The sequence below is a fragment of the Apaloderma vittatum genome, unplaced genomic scaffold (genome assembly GCF_000703405.1).
Source record: "Apaloderma vittatum isolate BGI_N311 unplaced genomic scaffold, ASM70340v1 scaffold38477, whole genome shotgun sequence".
Taxonomy (NCBI): Eukaryota; Metazoa; Chordata; class Aves; order Trogoniformes; family Trogonidae; genus Apaloderma; species Apaloderma vittatum.
In genome coordinates, this window is record NW_009725232.1 from 7,046 (window position 1) to 19,868 (window position 12,823).

The following is a 12,823-nucleotide window of genomic DNA, read 5'->3' on the forward strand; positions in this document are numbered from 1 at the left end:
TATCATTCCTACAATAACACGAAGTCAGAAGAGCATATTGCTTTCATTTTTTAGACTACAAGCTCCATAGGGCAGTAACTTGCTACTTAAATTTTGTTTCACACACAGCTCATACTGAGCTCTCACATCAGCACAGCTCAAGTTGTTTCTCTACCTGTCTGTCCCAAAGAGACAGGCACTGGTGAAACACAGACCGTCAGGAGAAGGAATATCCTCTACAAACCCCTTTCTAACGAAGGGTTTTGACAGCACGGCCAGATACGCTTGCAATTTTCACTGTGTTAACCTGCAGTATTATTATTCTACACTGTCTCACCCAGGTTTCTGTTGAAGGGCCTGATCCAGCCCGGCAGGTTAGCACAACCCTGTCTTCAGCAGTAGTTTAATTTATTTGCTGTGCTCTGACCAGGGGTGGCTGAGATGCAGGCAAACACTGTTTTGTCAGCTCACCTACAGAGGCAGTGACCTGAAGTGCAAGGGCAGGGCAGACACCTGGGAGCGGCAGTGTCAAACCAGACAGGCAAGATTCACTGGAAACTCCCTGTCCAAGGCAAACCCTTGGGTTTGTTTTTTGTTTTTTGGGGTTTTTGCCACTGGAATTTGTCAACTTCAGAGAGCGGTCTCAGAACTCACATCATAGTCCTAGGGAGTGCTTGTCCTGATGGGATCTTAAAGTCAATTTAGAGCAAGTTTAGTTGGGTATTTGAAGCAATTCTGGGTGCTCTGGTCACTGGCAAGTGTCACTTGCATCTGGACTGTCTCCAGGGAGGGGTAACAGCATATTAAACTGAGCTTCTCCCATCACCAGATACAGAGCAACACACAAGTAGTATCTTTATCCTATCAGGGGACTAGATAATAAACAGAGCCAAACCCTGCTTTCAGACTAATACACGCTGCTCTCACAGACCACGTGGAACCTCGGCACAGCCACTGTGGCTCACAACACTGTGCCTCAGTAGCAGATCACCTTCAGAAATCATCCTGTTCAACGACGTGAGCAGCGCTGCCCAGCAAGGCAGATAAGCTCCTGCACCTTTTCCAGCCACACCACAAGAAAATTTCTGATGACTTCACAATCCTTCATTTCTTACCCTTAAGCTGCTTAACACAGACTAAGATACCATTACCCGGGGGCAACACTTCATAAAGGGCTATCAGGCATTGTGAGGAGAGATTTTAACCACAGGCCTCCGTAAATAGTCTTTATTTTGCTTTGGAAGTTCTCATCACACATGTGATCACCACATAGACAGTTTTCTTAGTGCAAAGTGCTTTTCTGACTGTTGAACCAGTGTGTAAGCTGTTAGCAAAAGCAGGAAATTACTTCTCAGCCAGTCAATCCTGCCTTGAACACACACCTTAACTGCTCCCCACATCGCCTTACCGTCTGTATTTATAGACTCGTATCCACCTCCTCATATCAAGTCCTCATTTATCTCCAAGCATGCACAGGAAACCCTGCACTTCTCTGGTTGCATTTGTGAGGACAAAGTTAAGCCTCTCTCAGATTACAGCACACCCTTAAAATGTCCAAAACATCACCCATTTTGGTTGCAAATCCACTTGGACTCTTCTCATCTGTCCGATTCCCCTCTCTTCCTGTTCTCTGCCTCCTTTTCTGCCCAGGAAGTGCGATCGCTTCTATTTGCAAGGAAGATGATAGCGGGAGGTGTGATGGTCCTTCAGATCGAACTCATCGTGGCCTTCCCTGAGAAGCAAACACGAAGTGCAGTCAAATGTCAACACCTGGGCAGGGAACTCCCCCGTAGCCACTGCACAAAAGGTCTCCCAGCAGCCCTTAACCAGAAACCCCTCCCAAGGCTTTGTTTCGAGGACTCAAATGGCAGCCACACAGACTGACTAAAGATATTTGCTTGTCATGGAAACCTCTGAGGTGCTCTGTGGAAAGGTCAGCTCATCCTTGCCTGCTGGAATGGGACAGTAGGTCCCTCTGTCTACTTCCTTCTTGGAGATTCATGTAACTAATGGCTCATTTTCAGCACCACATCCGATTCCCAGGCATATCAGCAACAACTATGACAACAGTCAAAATGACAGTGTGCTCCAGAAAACTCTGAAAATAAATGCTGAGGCTAAATCACAGCTGCTTAACCATGCGTAGAAGCAGGGAGTATTGAGTAAGACACAAGCCTGCGTTCAACTGATACACTCACTCACCTGCCAGACTGCTGATTCTGCTTTTACTGGTGTTTGCTGTCTGATACTTTTGTTTGGTTTGGTTTTAACCCTTTAGCGTTGCCAGTCATACATTTTCTTACAAATTTCATGTTTTCCCCCACTGCATCTCCATCTCTCTTCAAAAACATTTGCAGGAAATGAGAGAATATACACATATACACAAAAAGCATAGTGCTACCATGACTAATTTGAAAGTGAAATAGAGAGGACAGCAGGAAAAAGCCTGTCACGCCAGCTCTTGAATGAACTACTGAAGATGTCACCTTCCAGCCCCATTCAACCTAGAAGCATTCAAGGCCTGGTGGGATTTCAGGCAACCTAGTCTAGTGGGAGATGTCCCTTCCCATGGCAGGCCGGTTGGAACTAGGCAGTCTTTAAGGTCCCTTCCAACCCAAACCATTCTACGATTCAACAAAAGGCATCTCTTACTGTCCCCAACCAGATTCTTAGCATCCTGATGTAAAAATGTCATTCTGCTAATCCAAGAACCCAGCCAACTGCCTAATACTTTTGAAGCATGAAAAAGAAAAGTCACACAAGCTGTGAGGCATAGATTTGTATTCAAAGGAATTAACCCTCCAAATGTCAGACATGCAACTTTCTTGACAAAAATCAAGCTAGAGGTGGTTTAAGATCCAAGACTCCAGCTGCTGCAATGCCTGACTGAGCAGAAAAGGTTTGCCCATACATATACCAAAGATTGTTTTAACATGGTTTAAGACTGCAGAGTCTCAACCTAAGAAAGGCCTCAGGAATTTACACTGTCTGACCTCCCCTCTTATGGAGATCCAGCCCAGATCACCCATCAATGCCATTAACAAGCCATAGGAGTTGCTGAACAATGCCCTCATTTATCCCATCCCACATAATGCAGCACATCAGCTGCTTCAGAAAACATTTGGGCAAGGTGCCCAGGTATGCACTGGAGCAGTACAGGCAGAATATTTCTGCCTAGCATCAGTCCCTGAAGCCTGAGATAAGCACAGATCGCAATCAGTAATTCCGTAACAACCAGCCTTCAGCTCAGACCCGGATTTCTCAAATTCTCCCTCCTGCTGTCTGTTTTTCTGCCCAATGGGAAGAACAAACAAAAGCATCCAAGCTTACCTGTGACCCACTTCTCAGATCAAGATGTATCACGAGACCTACCGAAAACAGCGCTGGCAATAGAGGTCCCCATCGCAGCCATGACAGCGCAAAGTGGCATCTTCGTTGCAGATACAGCACCAGGGTAACTCATCTTCATCACTGCTGTCTGCCCTGGCAAGAGCTGTAGGGGTTGGAGTCTGGCTCTAATGCACAAAGAGAAAACATGGACACAGAATTCAAACCCCAGCAGAGACAGTCCAGGACTTCCCTTGTAACGCCTGATGGCCTCAATGACACGTCATATGGACCATAGTCCACTCTCTGCTGATCCTAAGTCTGTGAGATGAACTTGACCAGAGCCCAAGGATAGGTTCTGTATGTATCTAGATTGTCAAACAAAAACCCAGGGTACTCCCTATCATTTGCTCTGAATCTATGTTGCTTGGAAGGTAAACGGGTATTCGCCCTCATTTACTGTCAATACACAACAACAGTGTCCATACTGTGGGCAGTCCCCGCTGCAAAAGCAAGTGATCAAAGCAGTTTTGGTGAAAGAAGTTATGTGGGAAGGGAAAGCAGTGGGGAGTTGGGGGGAAGGGGGTATTTGCTCCCTGTTAAATGAAAGAAAACTGGGGGATAAAGGAAGCGATTTGCCAAAAGGCCCCTACTACTGATTTATACCTGAGGTTGGACCAAAAAAGATCTTCAGAAATCATAACTTAAAATCTATCCATAAAGCTATCTATTGTCTCCTTCTGCTTTACAGAGAACTCTTGTGGAGCTGAACAGCCACACACACACTGGCAGACACTGCCCAGACACTGGTGAAGGCAACTTCCGAACACAACAGCAGTAAGACGATGCTATCTTTTGCATCAGTAATCCCAGAAGAACAAAGCGGCATACCTATGAGATGGATGTTTTCAATAATGCTTACAATTAAATAATTTCTTCCACCAGGGTCAGGCCTGTCAGGTGTCTATGAGTCACAGGCCCATTTAATTCTCATAATATACATTAGAGAAGGTGTATGTATTTCCATAATGGGCTGGAATCCATTCTGAGCATAGGCTATCTTGCTACTAATTCCTTCCTCTGACATTATATAAGAATACCGAATGCTATCTAGAGGTTGTATTCTGCACATGCTGAAATCATCGGCAAACCTCACACCCTACACGAGGCTGTGTGGTACTAGACCGTGGCCTTCATGCTCTAATTATAGTTAAAAATCCCTTCTCTGATACCCTTCTCTGACATCTTGCAAGGTGTATGCTACCTTCTCTGGGTTTAAAGGACACCATCCCATTTAGTGGAAAGCCAGACTGAGAGGAACTGTAGTCCAGGGAGCAATTCCTTCTAAAAGTACAAGGATGACTCCCAGCTGTGCTCAGGGCTGATCAGCCTTGCAGAAGCCGCTCAGCTTGTCTGCTCCGGAGAAGGTGGTTGGGTATTTTTTTCTTCTGCGTCACGCCTAGGATACAGCATACTGTTGCTGCAGAATCCCAAGACCCTGGAATACATCAGTTCAAGAGATGCTGACCAGCTCACTGACCTTTTGCTTTGCTTTCTTATGCAGGTTCTGTTGCAGGGGTCCTGGTTGGGTGGTCTGATGTGGAGGAATGTTGAACCCACTCGCTTCATCCAGGGCTGCTTCCTCTGTGAGCTGGTAACAGAAAGCACAAAGCCTCTTGTTTCAAACACCACTGAGAAACTCATTCTCTAGGATCTAAAACTCCAGTCCTTCTCCTTGCTCTCATGCAGTAACAGGAGATGACAAGTCTGAGTACACCTGCTGTTGCCCTGACTCTAAACACTGTGTGTACAGTGTGAACAGTGGGTGCAGCAGCAGAGGCCTTCAGCTAACACACTCTACTTTGCAGCGCAGCTATCAGCAGACCCTCAATACCATGCTAATCATGCATGTGGGATCTGTGATCAGGCAGAAACTTAAGCACAGAGAGCTTGTGTCTGCCTGCAAGACAATTCAGAGACAACTTGGAAAGAAATCTAGGCACTAAACAGAACATCTCATCAGCCAGGGTGCAGGAAAGGATGAAACAAGAGGTAAGGAAGTACCAACAGAGCGGGGTTGGAGAGGAGACACCACAAGAGACACTAAACACGAATGAGAAAGACAATGTAATAGACCAGAATTAATGTTGTCAATTGCCTGTAGCTGAAAAGCCCATGGGAGGTAGTATTGGAAAAGCAGTAGGAGAGGACGGAAGGAAACTCTGCCCAGGAATAGAAACGCATCCTTTCCACACTCACCAGGTAACATACATACTGGGAACAACCGAGAGGAAGTCAAAACAAGGCCACAACTGCCACTTCTGACCTGTTTCAGCACTCTGCGAATGGCTTCCTCCTCAGCCACTTCCTCATCACTGTCAGGGAGTTTATAGGTTTCCAGGGTAACTGCAGGAGGAAGAGATAGGAGACCGTAACCCACACCTGCCTCAAGCCTTGTGCCCACCTATGTGCCAGAGACATTCCTTTGTGTTGGTTTTGGCATTCTGGCTCTGGCACTGACAGATCTTTTCAGCCGGAAAGTCCTCAAAAAGGGTGTTACTGTTTGTTTTTAAAAGAATCATAGAATCATGGAGTGGTTTGGGTTGGAATGGCCCTTAAAGATCACCTAGTTCTAACCCCCTGCTACAGGCAGGGACACCTCCCACTAGACCAGGTTGCTCAAAGCCCCGTCCAGCCTGGCCTTGAACACTTTTTCAGGGATGAGGCATCCATAACTTCTCTACGCAACCTGTGCCAGGGTATCACCACCCTCAGTGGAAGAGGGAAGGAAAAAATCCCCACAAGAAGGGTGCAACACAAAGCAGTCTGACCTTACAGCTCCAGCCTTTACTGTCAACTGAGATCTTTCATATTGATTTCATGATGAACCAGGCTGTACGACTTCACAGACAAAACCAAATGTGTTTGTTTCTTGCAGAACAGAGGAACTAAAGGGATAAATGCTTCTCAGAAAAGAAATTACTCTGCCACAGGAACTTCGTCCCTCTCTTGGCACTTTATTCTCATCTGCTACCCACCTTTCTCTGGGTCCTCGCCTTTGAGCACTGCCAGCCTCTTGGCAACTTGTAGGATCTTTTCCTTCCTAGTGTTCTCCTCCCGCAGCTCAGCAGCAGCTTCTGCCAGAAGTTTATTCTTCTCTTCCTCTAGCTGTTTCGGGTCTAGATTTGCAGGGCAAACACAATCTTCACTTTCCCGATTGAGATCGTTCAAACTTTGGCCACTGACAGCTGCAAAGAGAGATGAAGAACATGCTGGTGACTCGGCAAAGTGCCTTGCACACAGATGGCCCAGTTAAAGCAATGGTACAATGCTGCTCTCCATTAACCTGTGGAATAATGGGAGAAGGCATGCCACAGTAGGATCTGCACTGTACAGAGAAGAAAGTGAGCTCATCTGTGTTTTACAGTGAGATTACAGAGAAAGCACCACAGCGAGGAAGACAGTGGTATTCCAGATTCCAGTGTTTTGTCACAGAGCACAGGCGTGTTGGGAGTAGCAACAGCTCCTCCACAGGGAAGGGTCACCTTGGAGAAACAGAGAGAAGCAATCTGAATAATATAACCCTTAGAAGAAGGAAACATCTCCAAGCAAAGACCATGAGACCCAGTATGGAACCAGACTTGGTCAATCTGGGAGTCATTAGAGGGAGATAACGACAAACTGGACGCCCAGTTCACCTGTAAGATAGGGATGCACCTCACCAGACAGGGAGGTACATATTCCCTTCTCACTATAGCACATACATAATCAGACAGAAACAGGTCTTTGGAAGTCAAAACCAGATACCCTGAGGTTGGATCCTTGGTCTGTAACGCTCATCAATAGCAACTTCTTCAGACAGCTGAGTTAACAGGTCGTCTGTCTGCTGGACCAGACTTCTGGTGTCAGGAGGTTGGTGTACCTAAGAAAGAAGGAGGGCATAGAAAAAAGGCAAATGAGAGGAATGTGGAATTCTCAATCAAAGTGAAAATTTGGTGACCAAGCTCATCCTAGGTGGAAGCAGCATAAAAAGATGCATCCATTGATCTGGAGAGTCTTATCTTACAGTTATCTAGTATTAGACTTTCAGTGCTTCATTGTCAGAGGTGCAGAATAGTCAACTACCATAAAAACAACTCTAAAAACAGTCAACCCAACACGGCAAAGGGATGCTGAATGTGTATGAGTATGTGTTGCTGGGTCTCAACTCCAGCTCTGCCAATACCCTCAATGTAAATAAAGTGCCATTCCCAAGAGTGCCAGCCAGCAGCAGCCCCACTGAGGACAGCTGAGTAACAGCTGGGTGTGCAGCACTGCTGAAAAATGAGCAAGAGGAAACAACTTCTCGAGGACAAAACCATTCATATAGGCTTGGAAGGCATATATCCAACCCATTCCTCTGCAATCTCGGACTAACAGCTCTGTGCTTCCATCTCTGGAATAACTAACAGGATTTTGCTCAGCTGAGATGCAGTAACAACTACAAGATACAACTAGATGGCAGGGCTGATAACCCCCAAACACAGACAGACAGCCCGGAAAAAAAAAAAACAATCAGGCCACTTAGGTATACAGATGGGTTGAGCAGAAAAAACTTAGCATCTATTGATAAAAATAAATATATCTGACATAAAGGAACACACTGCATTCAAACTGAAGCAGTGAACTGGTAAAGGCTGATCATTTGCTTCTGAAGCAAGGACACAAACAGGAAACAGATTTCTGAAGGGAGCCACCTGGACACACAAAAGCTGAAGAAGGAAGAACCGCTAACACATGCTGGGACACCAGTTACTGTGTCAGCTCAGAATATACTGCTGGGTTAGAGAGCTGGGGGAGCTTACAGGTCTGGGAGCCTGGGAAAGAGGATCTCTCCCCTGCAGAACAGCCAAGCGCTCCTCCATTTCCTTTGTGGATGGAACAGGTCGCTGGCAGTCCTCCTTCAGGGCAGCGAGCCTGGCTTCGATCTCAGCCTGAGTAGGGATGGACTCTGCAATTCCGAATAACCCAAGGGAGGAGATTACTCAGTTATCAAAACCAAAAGGCTTCAATGTACCTGTTTTCTTAAAACTGTATTTCTTTCTGGAATTGAACTCTGAACACCAGAGCAAAAACCTCCCTCAAACCCCAAGATGAATACTGCAGCGACTCAGAGACTGCAACACAAACTGCTGCCTTTTCCTTCCGAGCCCTCGCCTTCTTCACAGTTCATCTCTCAGCCACAAGGCAAGTATTAGGGTAATGCCATTTGGCAATCAGCTTACTTAGGATACTAGAGACAGGCAGAGAATTAAGTGTCATTTAGGCACTGCAGTCCACTGCTCCCACACCTCTTAATGTAATCCTAGGGGTATCAAACTGAAACCCTCTCCCACCACATTACAGGACAAGAGGAAATGGCCTCAAGCTGCACCAAAGGAGGTTTAGATTGGCTATTAGGAAAAATTTCTGCACTGAAAGGGTTGTCAAGCATTGGAACAGGCTGCCCAGGGAGGTGATTGAGTCTCCATCCATGGAGATGCTTAAAAGACATGTAGATGTGGTGCTTAGGGACATGGTTTTGTGGGGGATCTGGGAGTGCTGGGTTAACAGGCAGACTCGATGATCTTAAAGGTCTTTTCCAACCTAAACAATTCTATGATAATCAGGTACCCACTCTGCAGTGTGTTCTTTCCACTTTCAGAGACCGCATACAATTTTAAAAACAATTTGTTCTCCCACAAGCACCACAAGACTGTCCCAGAACCTGACAGCTGTGGACTGGGATAAGAGTCCTTTTTCTCCCCTCAGAGGCAAGGCTGGCCAGAACATAATCCCACAGAGAGTGACACTGCTGCTGCCCAGGGCAATGACCCCCAGGAAACCTTCTGCAAAACAGTTTGGCCAAAGACTCTCATTCGATTCTCTTTCTGATGGGCTTGACATAAGCTTTTACCCCCTCAAAAAGAGAATAAGAAAGTGATTTTACAGGTAAGATGCTACCCCAAAACTGAGAAGCAGTTTCAAAGGAAAACCCAAGAAGCAAAAAGAAATCAGAACATTAATCTAAATTTATTGTAGAATCTGTCCATTGTGGCAGCATGACATGGATGCCCTATCCAATTTTAACCCTTCAATTCCCAAAAAAGGCAGGTTCTGAAAAACCAGCACTTCCCTCCCCCTCCAGGTTCCACGTTTCCTGAGTAGCAGTGTTCCCATTAGAGGTATCTCCAGTGTCCTCCCAAACTCACTTGGTTTCCTTTCCTCCCTGAGCCTCTCCAGTCTCTCTGCAATAGCTCTATCCTCTTTTGAGAGCCCTTGGTATCTGGAGCCTGCTTGATCCGGGGGCTTTGCAGCTGCCTTCTGTTGTTCTTTCAGCTGGTTTTGCTTAGCCTCAAAAGCTGCTACACGCCTGTGACAAGGATGGAAGACAGACATGACAACTGAGAACAGGGGTTTAAGCCTTGATATGAAAACACCCTCCGTCAACGCAATCGGGCATCTGAAGAACATTGGTGTAGAACAGAACAGAAACCACTCCCTCCTGGAGCAGGCTTGCCCACGTGCTCACAATGAGGTTACTCCCAAGAGTAAGGATAAACCTGAGCTCACAGGAGCAGCACACCTGGCACCACTTCCAAGGAGACAAGGAACATCACATCACCAGGCTCCTGGTTCCAAGCCAACCCCGGTCAGTCACAGGTGGCTGTTCAGAAGTTTATTCAAAAGAGCATGTGCCCCTCCTCCCCACACAACAAAACAAAGGCCCCATCCTTGATCTAATGCTGAACAAGCAAATACGACATCACAACCCCCACTTCTGCTGCTCTCTGGAGGACAAGAGGAGTGAGGGCCTGAAAGGTTACTCTGCGGCAGAAACAACCGTCTGATTAGTAAGTGCAACTCACTTTTTGTAGTTTTCTGGTGGCGACCATTTTGCTGAACTGCTTTGAGATCCCTCTCTGGAAGACAAAACCAACAATTTCTCTGAACTCAGAATACTGGCAATGCTTCCGTCACCTTGTCTCTCAACTCAAGAGGAATGGGTATATGTTTCTCAACCTCCTGGTACAGGTACTTTCATAACCTCATTAATATGGAGAGTGATCAGCTTATGGAAGGGATTAAGATAATAGAGCTGCCTTTGACAGCAGGGGACTTCGCATCTAGTCCTTTGGTCAAGTTTTGCATCTGGACAAAATGTGATTTAATGCAGTCAAGGAGGTGGGGCTGAAATACCCTTGCCTCCTACAGCCTGCACCTCCCAGTTCACAGAGCTGATAGAGAGCAGCTAGGAAAGACTCCCGGTGTAATTATCTTCCACGCAGCAGAACACCCTGAAAGGAGCTGTGGCATGAAACAAACACAGAATTACATAATGCACAAGCTAACCCGAATGCTAAAAAAATATTATATAACCAGTATCATAATGACACCTTCTAGCACACTCAAACACTGCACACCACAAACACTGTGTGCAGCTCCCTTCTGCTTTGCTGCACTCAGGCTGACCTGCTAAGCTACATACTTATTATACAAATTTTATTCATTCTTAGAAGTCACAGCTACAAATGTGTGTGCACTGTGGTAAGGCCTGTACCGTAAAGAATGAATGCAACATTGTGGGACTGCTTTCCAGTGTTCAGGTTTCAGTTCTGAAAGCTATTTACAGGACGAATAATACATGCAGTGTACAGAGCTGCATCCTACATGTATTATCTGTCTGCTACCCAGTAACGGAGGATTTCTTCTGCTCTAACTCTATACTGCTGATATTAAACAGGAAAAAAAACATGGAGAGGAAACATGGAGAAAGGGTGTCCTGTTTTCTCAGCGGTTTTGGAGTTGTAAAGGCAAATCAGGAAATTTCAAAACCGAAACACTGAATAGTGTATTTTCACCATCAGCTCACACTGCTTCCATGAGCCAGTGCTTCTGATATTAAGATCTGCCAATAGCAGGTTCTTCACCTTTAGACACCTGCAGAGCCAAAAGATTCCCCATTCTCTGGCGTAAATTCCTTGCTACAGGACAGAAGTGGGGAAGAGAGGCCAGAGAAATGCCAGAGAAAGAAGGACACCGAAAAATAGGTTGAGAGAGGGATTCTGACGTACATTGTGCTTGGGTCACTTGTTCATACATATAACCCATACTGCTACTGAATTACATTTTTTTTGTTTTCAACAGGCAACCTACAAGTCACCTTTGCAAATGTTTTCTTCTAAAAGCAAACGGATTTTATGCTATAAGATTTTACATCTTCAGGTTACACACAGCGGAGACCCCATAGCAATGAGCATTTGTGTCACTGTCTGCCCATAGAGGTAGTAACATTTTTAATATCTTATTGTCAGGCCATTCATAGAATCATAGAATTGTCAGGGTTGGAAGGGACTCTAAAGATCATCTAGTTCCAACGCCCCCCGCCATAGGCAGGGACATCTCCTCCTAGACCATGTTTACCAGAGCCCCATCCAGCCTGGCCTTAAAAACTCCCAGGGATGGGGCTGCCACCCCCTCTCTGGGCAACCTGTGCCAGGGTCTCACCACCCTCACGAGGAAGAACTTCTTTCTAACGTCCAGCCTGAACCGATCCATCTCCAGCTTCAATACATTCCCTCTAGTCCTATCACTACCCAACATCCTATGATGTCCCTCATTGGCTTTCTTGTAGGCTCCCTTGAGATACTGGAAGGCCACAATAAGGTCTCCTCAGAGCCTTCAACTACCACATATCTGAAAAGTCTGTAAGTGCTTTCAAGGGGGTGTAGATTTCTAGGCAAAAACGGGGCGGATCTTAGCCTAGTCTCATCTAGCTAACTTATCCTTGAAGATTTAAACCTGGTTCTTTCAGACTACTCTGTTCTGGGAAGCGAAGAGCCTTACAATTCTTATCTTTGGAAAACACAGCCCACATAACAGCAGTTCAATAACAGCATGGCTTGAAACTCCAGGTACAGGCAGCCTGAACCAAAAGCGCACGGCACAGCTCCGACGCAGAAACCTGCAAGACAATATGGGGATGCAAAACGAAGAAACAAAGCAGCACGCTGTCCTTGGGCGAAGAAACACTCTTGCCTTACCCAGTCAGTTTCCCGTGACACTGCTTGCACACCTTCTGCTGAGCGCTCCCGCAGCGGGGAAAAAAAAGCCCCGACGCGGCAGAAGCCGAGGCAGCCGGAGCAGAACGATCGCCCGCAGCTCTTGCACCCACACTGCGGAGATACAAGAGGGACAAGGCGTCACCACGCACCCCCCATCGCCCTGGCTGCCCCTACAAGGGAATAATGCTGGGGTTATGTTCATTTATTTTAAGATTAGGGCATCATTAGTAGCTGCTGAAGACATGGAGGCTCTTGAGAGCCTTGTGGAGCCAGCACCCAACTCCTGCTGGGAGCAGAGCCACCATCTCGCCCCCCAGTATAATAAACTGGGGAATTCTCTTGAGAAAACGAGCGGATATCGGATCAGGTGGATGACACCCAACGACGATTTTCCCCCATCGTTCTGCAGTACCTGCCCATGTGTAAAGACCTAT

General features: G+C 46.4%; 1 protein-coding gene across 1 annotated transcript; it reads right to left on the reverse strand.

Moving 5' to 3' along the window:
- Positions 1-1,331: 1,331 nt before the first annotated feature.
- On the reverse strand, positions 1,332-12,500 carry ZFYVE19 (zinc finger, FYVE domain containing 19; the record flags this gene model as incomplete). The annotated part of the gene is given in 11 exon segments (XM_009872809.1): positions 1,332-1,711; positions 3,352-3,494; positions 4,847-4,957; positions 5,633-5,712; positions 6,345-6,554; positions 7,114-7,228; positions 8,151-8,296; positions 9,537-9,697; positions 10,194-10,247; positions 12,369-12,430; positions 12,432-12,500. Coding segments are annotated over 11 exon segments (1,218 nt in total), but the record flags the coding sequence as incomplete, so codon positions are not given.
- Between the last annotated feature and the right edge of the window lie 323 nt (positions 12,501-12,823).